General features: G+C 40.6%; 1 protein-coding gene across 1 annotated transcript in view; it reads left to right on the plus strand.

Moving 5' to 3' along the window:
• Nucleotides 1–1,621: 1,621 nt before the first annotated feature.
• Nucleotides 1,622–18,390, plus strand: part of stmn2b (stathmin 2b) — a 73,508-nt gene continuing 56,739 nt past the window's right edge. The window contains exon 1 of the mRNA XM_085993217.1: nt 1,622–1,834. Coding sequence (XP_085849343.1) covers nt 1,816–1,834 — 19 coding nt within the window. The 5' untranslated portion in view covers nt 1,622–1,815. The remainder of the gene's footprint in view (nt 1,835–18,390) is intronic.

Raw genomic sequence — 18,390 nt, forward strand, 5'->3', positions numbered from 1 at the left:
AATCATTCCTTATACCAGAACTATGGATCATCGAGTCTCTTGCACAGATTCACAGGCACTTCAGAGACACATACAGCAACTTACTGCTCCCAGCTTCATCGAATCAAGACTGCAGTCCCTCTACTCCACCCACAAACAGCAGCACTGCAGCTAAAACGCAGTTTTTAAATCTTAGCATTTCATATTACTTCTACCAGGGCCATAATTAACTGGGGTATATTTTAGGTAAGCTTTCTCTAAAATACTATTTGTAATGTTATTTTTACTAATAAATAATAATCATGTAATGTCCAGTATCCATAAGCCAACTAGAACATGTTCTTTTAAAACAGCTTTTAACACAATAGCAAGATATGTTAAACTAACATTTCCACCTTCAGTGCAGTTAGATCTGAATAGTCAGATGCTAGAATGGTGCAAGGTACCAATGTATTTTTTATTAGGGTGGGTATGTAAAGAAATCAATGCAGCTCAGCATTTAAATCCATTGGGGTCGCATTCACATTTCATAAAATATGCATGGAATTTCTAGGAATCCAGTTCAGAGTTATCTTGGCTGGACTGAAAGGATGACATTAACTGCTTTTATGCTGTGTCAATTGCAATAGTCAAGTGGACTTTGAATAATCATACCCAATAGTATTCACAGTGGACAGGAAAACAGCTTTTGTGGTAAAAGAGCAAACAGCTGATGATGATGATGATGGCAGTGGTGATGATGGTGAGTTTGGTCATCCCGTGAGATTCTTTGGGCACACTTGCAAACCCAGGGCTAAATAAATTATATGTGCTGCTTATAATAGATAAGATCTTAATCAGATGATATAGGTATGCTTTATACTAAATAGTGGATAAACAGTTGCAAGGAAGCTAGACCTGGTTTTTAACCTCCTGGCTGCAATAGCTGAAAGCTAGAAACAGTGAAACAAATGAGATGAAAAGTGTCTCCACGTAGAGTTACCAATCATTACAGCACAACATTGCTGCTCAGAATTTGCCTGGACTTTTCATTTGCCACCTGCTAGCATCCATGAGGCTTTCTTGTTCATTTCTCTGTGCTTTTAGTCTGCTGACACCACTTTTTAATGATCAAAGTAAATTAGCTGAATGTTAAGCCTTGTTTCAAGCATATGCCAACAATTCCAGTTAACCCACAACACCAGGGCACTAGTACAATTAAACACTGCAGAGCAACTGTAGCTCTACTCACAATAGATTCACTGAAAACCAAAATGGTTCTTTTGAGTTTGATTTAAGGCAGAATATAATACATGTAAGTAAGGGCGTGGCTGTAGCTCCCCCTCCCCCTCTGTGGTGCTGGAACATTGCCGCAAATGTATTGAAAATGTCCGATTTTTCGATAGATACGGTTCAGCACCACGGACAGCACATAATGATCGCGCAAGAAAAGCACTCGGAAGAATTTTCAGATATTATAAAATCTGCTGCTTCCAAAACATCAATTATTGATGTCAGACATTGAGTATCTTGCATGGAATGTTCCACTGGAAAAAGAGGGGTGGTCCAATATTGATTTGCATTTCAAACTGCATACTGGCACTTTGTACTTTAGCATCATTGGTGGATCAATATTTAATGCCCGGAGATCCAGAGAATGCACCAGTCATGTCAAGGGACCTCTTCAGCCAATCTGCTTTGCTTGGCAGATGATTATTATTCATAGAAGTCTGCCTGTGTTCTTTCCTTTCGAGAGCTCCACACTGCTGACTCAGTGCCTTATTCAGTCATCTCTCTCTACGCTGCTGTAGCTGGACCCCTTTCCCTTCCAGCCTCTGAGCATTTGCATCCTCCACCATGTCTAAAACAGCAATCGGTAAGAATTCCTTACTTTTGTAATACACCGTGATTTTTCTCAGCAGAAAATGTAGTGTATTCAAATATAGATTTTTTTAAATATAATTAAATCTCTACTTTCTTTTATGCTGTTCTTTTTTTAAAGATTCTGTAGCTTAATAGATCTACTAATGACTAAATGAAAAGTAAATGTTCAGCTTTACCTCTAAAATATTTGGTCTAGCAGTAAAATGCATTCAAAAATGCCCAGACAAGAAATGAGAGCAGCACCTTGAAAATGATTGACATTAGTTCTATTATTTGTAATTTGTAGTAATTGTTGTAGTTGTAAATGAAATAACATTTCTATCACCTACAAAGAAAACCTCTGAGGTTTCAGAAGCTCCATTAGATGTCCGACATTAGTCTAACCAAAGATAATAACCTTATACAGTGTTTGTTTTATTCTTTTTATAAGATTGGTTTATGTTTCATTCCTTACTGGGATGTGAAATCCTTAAAATCTTCAGAGAATAAAAGTGCATTTGTGCATTTGCAGTGGTGTGCTTGCTACGTTTTTTTGACAGAACACAGCACAATGCAGGCAGACCCCACCCATGTGGCCATTCTTTCAGCATGGAGACACAATTTAAAATTCATCAGCTTTTATGTTACCTGGCTGAGATTCCTGTGGGAGGGATGAAGACTAATAACATAGAAATTGCTGATTTTACAAAAATAAACATCTATTAAGTTATGAAATTCTAATAATCATGAAAATAATCTTAAATATCAGATTAAATGTAAGTGAACAAGTGTCTGCAGAATTACAGTTCACCATTTAATAAGTGGGAAACTGTATGAAAGAAAATGATCAAATAATCCAACTGCCGCAATCTCTTGTTACTCACAATGAGCAATGACTTAGAACTTAAAGAAGGAAAGATGCAGAAAGACATTGTGTTAGAAATCTACCAGCTGCTAATTGGAATGTTCTGTCCTATTATTAAATACTACCATCTGGGATTTTCGATAATATGAACACATCTCTGGAATGAGTTCCCGCTTTAGAGACAGATGTCACCATCTAAGCTTGTTCAGCGAATGTGGATGAGGAAATCTGTATGTAAATGAAGTACATAGTGAATAGCAAAGAAGGTGGTGGAAAGGGTGGGGTGCTTATTCTGAGACGGAGCTGTATGCAAATACATTGAGACTAAACTCTGGGAGAGCAGCCAGCCCTGCAGTGCTTACAGCAGCAATCCCTCCCCACTGCACCAATCTGGTAATCAGTATTGATAATTTGTAGTTGGTGAGAGACTGATCACTGCAGAAAGCCCTATTAAGAATTCTGTTGCCATGGAAAGCTCTTCTTCGATTGATTAACAAGCAGTTCATAAATGGCAAACATCAGTTTCAGCTAAAGACGAGGCTGCTGGAACTAGTAGCTAAAGAAGGCCACCGATGTGAATCAAAGTTCAAAGCAGCTGAAACACCAGACATGCTTTGTCTTTGGATAGCCAAAACAAGTCTCAGGTGGTGTCTAGGAGAAAAAAAGGAACAAGGTTATATAACCCCATCATTATCACTATGTATATTGTTAACATCACTACTACAGGTACAATTTGACAGGAATTAAACCTTTCTCCCACATCCCTTGATGTAATACCTTTGGCTCAGTTGGTCTTTAATCTTTGCATTGTTATTCAACCAACATTTTGCCAACTCATTTATATAATGATGCTGTTAGCATTCTGAGGATTTTCTTTTCTGGAAAGTAGTTAATTCTACTCTTCCTCTTTACTGTGCTATTAACATATTTTGTATATACTATGCAGCAGTTTAATCTCAGGGAATAAAATATATAAATCCAAAATGTATAATATTGTAATCTTATCATTCAGAAATACAAGTCTTTAGAACAGATTGATTCTTGATATGGAACAGAAGTATATATCCCATTAACATAATTGTACATCAAATGCAATTATTACACAATTTAATATATGCTTTCATTGGATTATTTACCTCCCCTTGCAAGCCATAAGCCATCATTTAACTGGGAGGGCAAAGTGGCCTGGGTCATTGACTTTTCAACAACCACTGTCCATGTCATTCCATGACCAGCCACCAGGTAGTGTAATACAGACTCAAATTAACAGTCACCTCATTCAAGACAGGACACCATGCTTCCACATGGTGCTCATTCTTCTGTACTGGCTGGGAGCTGGTAAAATTCACCTAGCTGAGGAAGGTGATTTCAAATAATAGGCAGCCCTGAGACTAAAACTCCCAATTTTTTAATATATAAATCACTGGGTCAGTGTAAATCAGAATCTAATTTTATCAAATCATTTAGAGAAAAATTCTACATCAATTCTTGTACATTTGACATTTTCTTTTTAATCAGTATGACCTTGAAAAGAGGTCATTGTATGTAAGTGCATGATTAAAATCTGATCTTATTTCAATCCCCACTTCCCAAATCCCCATTTTCTTTTTTGATGTTCAAAATATTATCAGCACATTAATTTATGTTTACTCAAAACAAAGTCAATATGGGGTAATTTATTTTAGTTACTCATATGTCATGAATACTAAACTTATTGGGGAGGGACTGGATTCCACCTGTATTCTCATTTCAGGTACAAAATGAGATTATTTATGCTGATTCCGAAAAAGAAATACTTTTTTTGGATTGTAGTTCAGAAATATTGATCCAGCAATCCCTTTCTGTACTGGAACTCCTAATAGTGGCATATCATTGAATGAAATACCCAAACACATCAACTGCTGTAAAACTAAGGATTTGGGGCCATCTATAGTTTGTCACAGATTGATCATTAGTCTTGCTATTTTGTCCTTTGGGCATTAATATATGTTCTATAATATAGGTGTGTGTGTGTATAAATATACTCCTACACTGTATTTCCATGCCAATATACTTCCCTTCCAATGTGGTTGACACTTAACTGCCCTCTGAAGTGGCTTAACAAGTCATTCAATTGCATCAAACCGCTATCAGTGATTCAAGAAAAAGGCTGACCACTACATTCTCAGAACAACTAGGGATGTGCCAGCGATGCCCACACCCCAAGAATGAATTAACAGCAAACTTGCAAACCCTTACATTTTATTCAACAGACCTTAACAGAGAACTGTATTCATTTAAATTACCACATAATCCCCAAATATTTTCAAAGGAACTTGCTTCTGTCTTCCCTTGTTTCTGTTCTATGCCATAAAACTGCAGCTCAGTAGTAGCTATGAAACTGGCATTTTACTTAGAAGTCCTCCTGAAGTTCTCCTCTAGTGACATCATGAAGTTCTCCTCTAGTGACATCATGAATGAAAGCATAGGGCTGAAATCATTTTTATGATAAGATTTAGGATTATATGTTAATTGACATAGATACAATTCTCTTCTAAGACATTTTGTAAATAAATAACATATATAGGAAACAACAGATTTTGTTCTCGTGAATAATGCAAGAGTCGCACATTTAGATGGAATGCATGGTGATGTGCAGCATTACAGGAAATTATATATTTAATAAAATGTTTCTGCCTTAATGAAAGTAAGTTCTAATTTAGTTGATGTTCTCCATGAAGATAATGCTGCTAAAAATTTCACCAAAGGAAATTACAGAGCAGGATATAATGCACTGATATGTTAAAAAAAAAAAATTACAACTGAAAGAAAAACAAAATGGTATAATATGTTTCATAATCAATGAATACAAAGCAACAACTAACTGCATTTATATAGAACAAAAGCAAATTACTGTGGATATTGGAAATCTGAAATAAAAACAGAAAATGCTGGAAATACTCAGCAAGTCTGGCAGCATCTGTGGAGAGAGAACATTTTGGGTCGATAACCTTTCGTCAGAATTGAAGCCTTTAGCCAAGGTGCTTCACAGTTGTAGGTCCAACTCAAACAGGAACAGCAATGAAATAAGGGGGGGTGTGGTGGCTGAAGCAGTAGGTAGATTTTCAGATATCTTTTGAAAGTGGGGAGAGATGTAGTAAGGCAGATAGCTTCAGAAGAGAGATCTGAAATGTGGGGACAAGATGGCTAAGGGGAATACACAGTAGGTTAGAGCAGGAAGTACAGACACAGCTGGAAGGAGTGGCAAAGATAGGTGGACTGACGCCATGGACGGATTTGTAGATGAGGATGAAGATTTTGAAATCAATATGCTGAGGAATGGGAAACCAATGGAGGTCAGCAAGGGTGGTAGGTGAATAGGCCTATGTGTGGGATAGGAGGTGGATGGCAATATCCTAGATGAATTGAAGTTTATGGAGCGCGGAGCTTGTGAGAAAGAGATTGGAAAAGTCAAGTCCAGAGGTAGCATGAGGGTTTCGGCAGCAATGGAGTGGGGAAAGGAATGAAACAGGTGCAGCTAGGAGTTGAACAGGTCACTGAGGTTGCATATCAGATTGAGCTTGCGCTAGCTTTCAGGAAAGGGGCTGGGATTAGGGGCTGCAGGAGTACAGGGTGTCATGGAAACTGAACAGGATTGCTTTCAAGTTCAAGAAATTACAGAAGTGTGTTGAAATTAGCTTATCACTGGTCTTTCAAATAATCAGGATCGAGTGCAAACCAATATGGTGGGTATATTGTGTTTAATCGGAGTTTACGAAGGAACATAACACACTAGTTATACAGCAAAAACATACGACCGTGACCATGACGTAGCTGGTACCGGTCCCGATCAGACAGACGGCTGGCGTGCACAAACAGCTCTTCTTCTTCCTCTCTATTCCTGAACTGCCCAAGAGTGTTAGACTGAAGTCAGCATTAACTCCACTCTCAGGAGTCCTTTCTTCACCAGCTGCGCTAGGGGCTTTCCAGGTCTCTCTGTTGTTCTCTTTTTAGCAGTGGACCTGGGGCAGAATATTGACAAGACCATTTAAGCTATAGAGGTTCCCCTTAAAACAAGGTGCCCAATGGTATGTTGAGTTCTTTGTTTAAGCCGTGAAAAAAGGGTCACTCCTCCTGTTATCTTCCACCTGTCGGGTCCTTTTTAGCCATTACACATGGTTTCTGTACCTAGCCAATCATGGCCTTACAGCATGTTGAGGACTGTTTTTCCCTTATCTCATCCAGCGCTTTCCTTCCAAAACTATAGTCTCTTATCTCATCCTGTCTTGTCCTCCCTGGTCTGGAGTCAGCAACTCCACATTCCAAGTTTGGCCTTCAGACTCCTCCAGTCAGAGGCCCCATTGTTGGAACTGCTTGGTATCAATTATTTATATTCATGCAGCTGGCCATGCAAACTAACTTTCTTTTCATTATCAGACTATTGTACCATGAAATTAATCATTAAATTCCCAAAGATATCCTCTATTCTATGCCCTTATACTAATTAACTTCTACATATCTTCGTAAGCAGTTCTATTAAATGAACTCCAATTCTTACCTTAGCATTATAATATGGTTATTAGTAATAATGGAAGAAACATAGGTTGGGCCTTAGTTGGCCCAATTTTTTTTTTTTTTTTTTTTTTTTTAAAAAGGTACATTAAACAAAGTCAAAATCCTAACTTACAAACAACAGGCAGCTAGCCTGGGAGGCAAGGCCATATGTGACTGCCCCTGTGTGGGATGTCATGCATTTTCCATTTTAATCTCATACCAGTCTGAAGACCCTTTGTCTCAAGCTCTAATACAAGTTTCCAGGAAAATGAAACTTAAGCAGTTCCAGTAAAACACAACTTATACATTAACCCCTTACTTGTCTCGAGCTCTAATACAATCATTTAAGCACAGTATTATTCACGTCACAATTTCATTCGCATAACAAGTGCCAGGCAATGACCATCTCCAACAAGCGAGACTCTAACCATCTCCCCTTGACATTCAATGGCATTACCATCGCTGAATCCCCCACTATCAACATCTTGGGGGTTACTATTGATCAGAAACTGAACTGGACCAGCCATATAAATACTGTGGCTACAAGAGCAGGCCAGAGGCTGGGAATTCTGCGGCGAGTGTCTCACCTCCTGACTCCCCAAAGCCTTTCCACCATCTACAAGGCACAAGTCAGAAGTGTGATGGAATACTCTCCACTTGCCTGGATGAGTGCAGCTCCAACAACACTCAAGAAGCTCGACACCATTCAGAATAAAGCAGCCCGCTTGATTGGCACTCCATCCAACACCTTCAACATTCACTCCCTCCACCACCGGCGCACTGTGGCTGCAGTGTGTACCATCTACAAGATGCACTGCAGCAACTTGCCAAAGCTCCTTCAACAGCACCTTCCAAACCCGCGACCTCTACCACTTAGAAGGACAAGGGCAGCAGACGCATGGGAACATCACCACCTATAAGTTCCCCTCCAAGCCACACACCATCCTGACTTGGACCTGTATCGCCGTTCCTTCACTGTCGCTGGGCCAAAATCCTGGAACTCCCTTCCTAACAGCATTGTGGGTGTACCTACACCATATGGACTGCAGCGGTTCAAGAAGGCGGCTCACCACCATCTTCTCAAGGGCAATTAGGGATGGGCACTAAATGCAGGCCTAGCCAGCGACGCCCACATCCCATCAATGAATAAAAATAAATAACCATACACATTTTAGGTACCCCCAATTTCTAACACGTGCAGTCTATACTGAATTGTCCCATAACCCAGAATGTTAACCAGTTCACTAAAACAGAGGACTTTCAATACCCTGTTAATTCTGTCTTATGTTTTAAAACCTCTAGCTGGAGCTAGCCTGGAGATGGATATTTTAGGGTTGATTTTCCAAGTGTGTAATCGTGGTGCTGAGGTTTTCCCACTGGAAGTATAAGGGCATACTTCCCACAATTTTCCAATCACATGTGGAGCACATCTGTGACTTCCTGATATCTGTTTCCAGGCTCTGCGCCAGAAGCATGCATTTAGAAAATTGCCTTTTTGTGTTGAATTCCATCTTGTATAACATCCTGAAGGTTCTTTTCCAGTGATGACATATTGGGATGATGGACTGTGAATATTATTCACACTGGAGTGGAACTTCATCAGGTCACATGAAAGGTGTTCTATGCAAAATATCTGCTTCTAAGTAGGGTAACCAGGAGTGACTGCGAGATCATTGTAAATTAAATAAATTTAGTTAATTATGTGGCAATCCAATAGATATAACCTCTTCTTTGACTTGGAAACCGAATAAAGGTTAGTTGTAGTGATTTAAAAAATGTAAATCATAAGCACATCGTTCAATCTAGGCTCAATTCTGTGATCTGGCACTCTCCATGGGACGAGGTGCTCACAGAGAACATATATTGTAGGAAATTGACCAAAACTCCTAAACAAATAATGTAGGACCAGAGCTCACCAGTACAAGGTGAGCTATCACACCTATCAGTAAATTCACTAATATTTTGCTTTAAAAAAATAATCCAGTAGTAATCAATTTGTTACAAACATGGATTATATTTGCATCATTGTACAAAGAGTTGTGCCTCTTTTATATTTAAAAAGACTTTCAGCTATATTTTCCTCTATTTGCCACTTACAACTACTTTGCCATTAAAATGATCATGGTAAAATATAACACTGTTAGCTTGGTAGGTAAATGCTTTAAGGTGTGGTACGATATCATACTGACCAGGAAGATCCAAGCACCAATCCCTGGTCTGTGCAGTGATAACACATCTCAGCCAGTATGACACTAGGATTACTACAGTTGGCCTCAAAGCTCCTAGGCTAGAGAGGTAATAAATGATTGAGGGTTACTGCTTGTGAGCTAGGGTTGCCAACCCTCCAGAAATTTCCTGGAGTCTCAAAGAATTCAAGATTAATTTCCTGGAAACTGTTCAAGAAATTCAGAGAAAAATGAGCGGGGAATTAAAAAATATTGGGTTTTTTTCATTGAACATTTTTGTTTATTAGTTATAAAGGAGGGGGGGGGGAAAGACTTGTTTGACTGACAGTCAAGCATCATACAATGGTAATGTGTGTCTGTTAGCTTTCCAATTGGCGTGGGGCGGTTGGAGGCAGGAGATCATGTGATGAAACCAGAGTTGACAACCCTATTGTGATCACCTGTTCGAACATGTATGTGGGCAATAGGACAGAAGTGGGACTGGCTGTGAGGCCCTCCATGGTTACATAACATTCTGACACTCTATCTAAGCTCAAACATAAAGAATTGTGGGTTACTGGGCCCTACCAGCACCAAAGGAACATAATCATCAATCACTACCTTCAGAAGAGCAGGAAAGAAAGGGGGGTAAAATTGGAGGGACGGGGAATAAAAGGAATGTGTTTTGCTAATGTTTCCAACACTGTAGATGTTTTAATTGTATTTCTTTTTCATTTACTTGACGGTAAGTAAAAAGGAGCAATGAGGGCATGCTTGTGGAACAGCAAGTCACTGCTCACACGTGCTGTGCCTCAAGGTGCCAGGACTTAGCCTTGCACCTGTGATTCCCCATGAGGTAAGTTCACAAATCACATTTCTAAAATGCTTCCCATCGAGAAAAAGAAATGGAAAAGTAAAGTCAACTCACCTGCGCCTCCCTGAATCAACAGATTAGAGTGGTGCTGCCGAGGCCTGAAAACAGCATTTTTTTCCATTACTCACTGTTTTGATTTAAAATGGTTCTGTTGTGCAGGCAATCTTGAACAGGAAAGAAAACACTCGAAATGGAGGGTTATTTGACAGAAAGGTTTGGAAGAATTTTGTCAACTCAAAATCTGTTATCAATATGTGCAGTTAATGATTTGAAACCTCAAATAATTAAACTGTCCACAATGGGGAAAACAATGAAAAAAGAAAGGATGCAAAAGAATTCCTTTAGATGTAATTAATAACTACTTTTACTTTACGTTGGTCGTATTGCTGGAGCTTTAGACAAAGTAATAGTCTGCTGATCTTCTAGCAGTTTCCACTGAAAATAAAGACAGTGGGAATCAGTGCAATGGTTGATAGCCAAATAACTGTTTCCCATTTTATTTTTATTATCTGATGTTTTCATGAGGGAAAAATCAATAAATATGCATTGCTTTAAAAAAAAAGAAACTTCAAGGTTCTCAATATTGACCAGGTTTATCAGGAATCCTGACTGAAATCCTTTAGCATTGAGGAGGTTCTTAAATACTTGACTAACCCATCTATAATACAGGATCCTGCTTCAGAGTAGGGTCATGGTCAAAATGATTATTGTAAATGACAAGAATTAATAATTACTATGGAAAAAATAATGGCATATAAATTTCAGATTGTTCCTCCAGAACTCTCGTTAAAATGTTTGGTTTTGAATCCTATTTAGGTCTGGTTATAATCTTAGGAAGCACAGATTTCATGTTGGAAATAAAACTAATTAACACTCAAGGGAATAGAACTGTTACAAAAGCAATACTGCAAATGCTGGAAATCTGAAATAAATCAGAAAATGCTGGAAATACTCGGCAGGTCAGGCAGCATCGAGGAGAGAGAAACAGAGTTAACGGCCGGAATTTTCACAGGAAAAAATTAGTGGTTGCGAGGGGGGGGGGGGGGGGGGGGGGGGAGTGAAAGTTGGAAAAATCTAAAACCTGACCTCAACCCACTTCCAACCTGCCAACATTCACCTTTTACTTGCCGAATTTCTGAGTTTCCCACCGTCTCGTGGGTCCCCCCGCAACGTGCAGGTGGGAAACAGGAAAATCCAGCCCAACATGTCAGGTTGATGACCTTTCGTCAGGTTTTAAGCAAGTGCAGAGGCAGGGAAAGGGAGGAAAGAACAAAAGGGAAGGTCTGTGATGGGGTGGAAGGCAGGAGTGATTAAAAGACAAAAGGGATGATGGTGCAAGGCAAAAGGAGATGATAATGGGATAAGTAAAGGAACAAAAGATGAGTCCCAGAAGAGGTGTAAATGGGAATAGCAGAATCATCAACAGCTGCCATCTGAAAAAAAATGGGGACAGAGGTTATGATCTGAAATTGTTGAACTCACTGTTGAATTCGGAAGTCTGTAAAGTACTAATCGAAAGATGAGATGCTGTTCCTCGAGCTTACATTGAATTTCATTGGAACAGTGTAGGAGGACAAAGACTTTGAGAGGTGGGAGTGGAGCAGGGAATTAAAGTGACAGGCGACCGGAAGCTCGGGGTCACGCTTACGGACTGAACGGAGGTGATCCGCAAAGCGGTCACCCAATCGGCATTTGGCCTCTCCAATGTAGAGGAGGCCGCATTGTGAACAGCGAATACAGTATACTCAATTGAAAGAAGTACAAGTAAATTGCTGTTTCACCTGGAAGGAGTGTTTGGGGCCCTGGACGGTGGGAAGGGAGGAAGTAAAAGGCCAGGTGTTGCATCTCCTGTGCTTGCCGTGGGAAGGGGAGGGGGTGTTGGGGGTGATTGAGGAATGGACTAGGGTGTCACGGATGAAACAGTCCCTTTGGAATGCTGAAAGGGAAGGGGTATGAAGATGTGTTTGGTGGTGGGATCACACTGGAGATGGCGGAAATGGCGGAGGAAGATCTGTTGAATGTGGAGGCTGGTGGGGTGGAAGGTGAGGACAAGAGGAACCCTATCGTGGTTCTGGGAGGGAGAGGAATGGGTGAGGGCAGAAGTGCGGGAAATGGAATGGACACGGTCAAGGGCCTTTTCAACCACAGTGGAGGGGAATCCTTGGTTGAGGAAAAAGGAAGATATGCACTGAAATGTTCACCAGTTTATTGCATAAACCACTATAGCTACTATAACAGTATCATTCTCCTGACTTGATTCTAAATCACATTAGATAATGCTAGCTTCTGACCATTTCTTGCACATCTGGTCCCATCTCCAATCTGTTCTTTCTTTTCTGGAGACAACTGTAGCTATCCTTTCTGTAGACTGCCATCAGCATCTGTCCCGAGACTGCTATTTTTATCCTTCCCACACGTTTCCATCACTATCCTTCCTGGAACTTGTCATCGTTATCATTATTGAGGCTGCCATCACTATCCTTCCCAAGATGGCCATCTCTATCCTTCCTGAGGGTGCTGCATTTACCCTTCCTGAGGCTGTCATTACTATTCTTTGCAAGACGTCCACAATCTCCCTCACAAAATCTGGTATTGCTATTTGCTCTGTTTTTTGCCTACAATTAAATTAAGTGTAAAAAAATAACTTCAAAAATCACCAGCCACTCCCATTGAGCATCTGATCATTTTTAAGACCTCTAAATATCCACCAACAATGACATTTAAATTAATAGGTTCTAAAGAAAGAAAAACATGTTTTTATGTAGTGCCTTGTCATGTCTATTAAAAACATTTGAAAGTGCTTCACATACAGTGATCTTCTTTGAAGTGAAGATACTGTTGCTATTTAGGCAAATGTGGTCACCATTTTGCCCACAAGATCCCACAAATAGCAATCCTTAGTTTTGACGGTGTTGGTTAAGGGAGGAATGTTGGCCAGGACACAGGGCAAACTCCCTGCTGCTTTTTGAATAGTGCCATGGGATCTTTAACATTTACCTGAATCACCAAAACAGGCAGATTGGGCATTGGTTTTGCATTTCATTAGAAGGACAGCATCTCTGACAGTGCACTTTTTCAACTGGAATGTCAGCCTAGATTATGTGCCCAAGACTTGGAGTGAACTACCAACAACAACTTGTATTTATATAGCGCCTTTAACGTAGTAAAATGTCCCAAGGCCCTTCACAGGAGTGTTATAAGACAAAAAATTGACACCGAGCCACATAAGAAATTAGGGCAGATGACGAGGAGGTAGGTTTTATGGAATGCCTTAAAGAAGGAAAGAGAGGTGGAGAGGTTTAGGGAGGGAGTTCCAGAGCTTAGGGCCTAGGCAGCAGAAGGCATGGCCTCTGATAGTTGAGCGATTTATAATTAGGGATGTTCAAGAGGACAGAATTTGAGGAGCGCAAATATCTCTGGGGGTTGTGGGGCTGAAGGAGATTAGAGATAGGGAGGGGTGAGGCCATGGAGGGATTTGAAAACAAGAATGAGAATTTTGAAGTTGAGGCGTTGCTTAACTGGGAGCCAATAAAGGTCAGCAAGCACGGGGGTTATGGGTGAACAAGACTTGGTGCGAGTTAGGACACAGGCAGCCGAGTTTTGGATGACCTCAAGTTTACTTAGGGTAGAATGTGGGAGGCCAGCCAGGAGCGCGTTGGAATAGTCAAGTCTAGAAGTAACAAAGGCATGGATGAGGATTTCAGCAACAGATGAGCTGAGGCAGGGGCCAAGTCGGGCGATGTTACGGAGGTGGAAATAGGCGGTCTTAGTTGTGCTATGTGGTCGGAAACTCATTTCAGGGTCAAATATGACACCAAGGTTGCAAACAGTGTTGTTCAGCCTCAGCCAGATGTTAAGGAGAAGGATGGAGTCGGTGGCTAGGGAACGGAGTTTGTGGCGGGGACCGAAGACAATGGCTTCGGTCTTCCCAGTATTTAATTACCAAACTCCTTTGGCCTTTAATTCTACCATGAAAAATTCTCTGCCTGTCCAAACTATAATCAGCAGTGTATGACAAGCAATAACAATAAAAGCTGATTTGTTCAATTAGCCTATTTAGTATTTGCCCCTTCCAGAGACTTAAGTTATGTATGTAGTTATCTTATTATACAATATCTACCTTCCTGTAAACAGTAGCTCTAAATGTAAAAAATAAATTTTCACTATTCACGAACATTTATATTTTGACTTAAAATCTGATTTAACATATGACGTTTGTTGTTGGGAGGAAGCAGCCCTGTGCACATTCTAGCAACTTTGTTAGAACTGCCAAACACAGCAGTGCTTAATAGATAGCAGAAAATCTAACCAATATAAACAAGGTTTATTGAAATACATGTTAGTTTTCACTAGATCCTGAATGGATAAATCAAAAAAGACATTTGTCTCCATTTCCTAGATTAGTAAACTAGATTTTCAGATGTGAACAGGTTATTGCTTATATTATTAATAAAATATGAAGAAAAAATACTTCTTCTTTAATAGTGATCTGAGCCACTTAGCCCTTCCTGTCAGTGGCCAATTGCTCAATCATTATTTTACATTCCTTTTCCTCTGAATTTTGGAAGGAAATGTTCTTTGTTCTACCTGACCATCTTCTGTATTGACATTTTAATATTTGAAAAGTTTTTTTTACAGTTAGTTAAAATAATTCAATCAACATAATGCAGTTTATGACCCTTCTTGAAATGAGCATGCTGCTGTATAGGATATAAATCTTTAACAAAAATTGTTATACCAGCAAATAAAAAGAATCCTTCAGGCACTCAAGTAAAGGAATCCAACCAGTATAATGCAAGGTTCTATTGAGTGATAAATGGAAATCTTTGAAATTTTGATTGGCAAAAATTTAAACAATATTACATTCTCAAAACTATGCATAGATCATTTTAATTCATTGAATATCACATAATGTTTCCAGAATCTAATTTGTACCAAAACTGAGAGGATAAATATTGTAAAAAAAATCGTGTTTTTTTTTTAACAACTGTTGCAGTCTCATCCTTCCTTATCATTCTTTTAATGAAAACTATCTATAATGGGCTTATCTTAAAGCTACCCTGCCTGTCAACCTCATAAAAAGGCAGAGCTTGAGCTGACCGATCTGGGTTTTTGCAGTCTTTGTACGCAATGACACTACCCCTAAATAAATTAATTAAAGCTCACTCTAGGAAGTTTTATTGTTTACTGTGACAATGGGCTGGATTTTCCTAAGCCCCTGGAGTCGGGTTGGAGGCGTGCGGGCGATAAAAATCGGAGATCCGGGGGTCCCGACCCCATCCCGCCTCCATGTCAATTTCATAGGAGTCGGGTTGCCACAAGTGCTGGAACCCGACTCCCAGAGGCAGGAAGGGATTAAAGGCAATTAAACTGCCTGTTAACAGGTAGTTTTTTGCCTATTCGCGATTTTTATTGCTGGTTTGTGGGCTTCCCGACAGCTCCAAACCACGAAAAGTTTTCGAGGCGGGACGTGGGTCTGAGGTCTTGGAGGGGTCGAGATGCCCAGTGTTCAGGTGAGTGAGGGGTGCAGGAGTGCAAAGGTAAGTGTTTAAAGTGTTTAAATAAGTTTAACTTACTTTTACTTACCTTTACAGGAGTCCTGCATTCCGGTGTCGGGAGTCGGCTGCAAGAACCACAGAAGCTCCGATTTTTTAAAAAAAAATCAGCTTCTTGGTTTCTGCTGCAAATGATTTTAAAGTTATCCTGAGAAAGGACTGAGGCTGAATTAGCAGTTTTTCAGTGCTTGACAGCTTCAAACAGCTGCTAAACACTGATATTTCATCTGCCAAAAGCTTTTGACAGATGAAATGTCAATCTCTGACGTCACCTGTTGCCGGGTGGCCCTTAATTGGCCTGCTGAGCCCACAGGGCGGGCTCAACAAGGTCAATCAGAGGAAAACCCAGTGGGTTGGCCACATCTCCATGGAGGCAGAACAACAAGCCCGAATGTGGGTTTCCCACCTCCAACCCGCCCCCGTAGCAAAATCCAGCCCAATGTATCTACTCTGGAAAAACCTATAAATGCTTGAGCAAAAATTGCAAACTGCTTAGGAAAGGAATTCAATTGAATTACGTTGTGCTTTATCGCATTAGTAAAAGTTAAGGATTTTGAAAACTGGATCTTTTTGCCTGCCGTGAAATGATCAGAAATTATTTCATATTGCATATTGTTTTCTGAAATATGACCACTGCCGATACATTGTCCGCCATGCCAAGTTTTCTACATAGTCTCACATTTAAAAGCATTGACCTCATGATGGCTTTGAAATCGAGGGCTGAAGTACCTGCCATATGTAGTTCGTTTTCCGTTCATTACTGCTTATTGGAAAAAGGGTCAACCCATTCATGAAATGCTATAAAATAGATTCATAACTAGTTCCAACTGACAAGTTTTTCTAACTTTGCACCAATCAAATTAGTTAGTTAGTTTCAATTTTTCAGCCTATTCCTAAAATCTTTATAACATCTCTTAGGTCTATCGTGTATGTTGAGTAATTCATATATATCAAGGCTGTTGAGTGACTGAGCTTGTTGTCTACATCAAGTGGTAGTCAATGTTCTACTTCATTGGTTAACTATTGAAGTCTCTGCGATTTTCCCTTTCTAATTGGTGATTTTCGATTTTTTTTTTTTTTTTTTTAATTATTATTCAACAATCATATTAGACAAATCCTTTCGCTTCAGTTTCAATTTTCTCTCCAATTACATTGCATCAAAAATTCTATCCAACCACTATGCAGCCAAAAATACCTACTCAGTCGCATCACAACAAAAACATTTGTTTGAGTCATCACTATCATGGCATTCCCCATCCAGGTTCAAACTGAGAGGAAATCTTTCAGTAGTACAGTCAGTTTAAATGTTCTGAGCTTTGAGTTGAATTAATTATCATGTGCTCCTAGGAATAAATGACATTTTATGAAAAATTGGGTGGCGCCCATTTTGGGGCGCTAGCTTCGCCAGGGCACTAATTTTAGCACCCCGAAAAAGTTAGCGCCCCCCCCCCGCCACCGTAAATTCAGTAGTAGCGCCCCAAGTAGGAGGTGGGGCGCTACTGGAAAGCACTCCACCTCCTGCTTGGGGCGCTACTGCGGCATCTCGCGGCGCTACGTGCAGCAGCACCTCATCATTGCAGGCCTCCTCCCCTGATTAAAGGGGAGGGGCCTAGTGCTGTGTGCACCGGGGCCCTGCTGGACCACTGGGGAGCGGGGTGCCATGAAAATGAGGAGTGCCGGGCTGAGTGATCGCAATTGCGGCCAGCACCCTTCATATAAAAGTGAAAGGGGGCAGGTGCTAGCAGTCGGCTATAAAAAATGGCCGCCCGACACCTGCTCCTTTAACTTGCGCTGCTGCCGCTACCAATCCGCCCCAGGTCCTGTCGCACAGATCATCCGGCGATAGGTCAGGGGACGCAAGGGAAGTTTGCCGGGGTGCTGCGCACGGCGATGACGTCATCGCCGGTGGCGCAGCAGCGCGGGGTGCTATGCTGCCATTAACCTCCCGCTGAATTTTGTGGGAAGAGTGAGTGGCACCATGCCCAGGTGCATGGGGATTTACGCCCCGTTGGTGCCCCCCCCCCCCCCCCGAGAGGCGCAAACCAACCCAATTTTTCCCCCATAGAGATTTCCTGCACAGACTTGCAGCTCCTTTTACACATGCTGAGGACTCTCATGCCTTTGGCTCAATGTGAGAAGCCCTCACTCTATTCTATATCATTCCTGCACCCACCTGTAACCTCTCTGCCAAGCCCGCCTGTGCTCCATTTCCTGGCTTAACTTTCATTTTACTTGAAACCCTTAAAACCCAACCCCCACCCCCAAAACCTCCTTCTTTGATTCAGCATCCATTTTATGACTACACCTCTGTGAAGCACTTTGGTGGCTTTTTCTATGTTAAGGACACTATATAAATGCAAATTGTTGCAGTTATTTAATGTTCTTTTATAAATTGACCCACCTGTAAGCCTCAGTTGAATGAATAGGATGCTTCATGCGATTTGTGTGTTTGGGATGCTTCATGCCATTATGTGTTTTGCTTGCGACTGAGATTTCACAGATATTCGTGCTGGGTTAGTAAATACTGGACAATGTCTGAATCCATGCCTTAAAAATAACAAAAGTCACTATGTACTG

This window comes from Somniosus microcephalus, chromosome 7 (genome assembly GCF_052327205.1).
Source record: "Somniosus microcephalus isolate GS21.2 chromosome 7, FLI_Smic_1.0, whole genome shotgun sequence".
Lineage (NCBI taxonomy): Eukaryota > Metazoa > Chordata > Chondrichthyes > Squaliformes > Somniosidae > Somniosus > Somniosus microcephalus.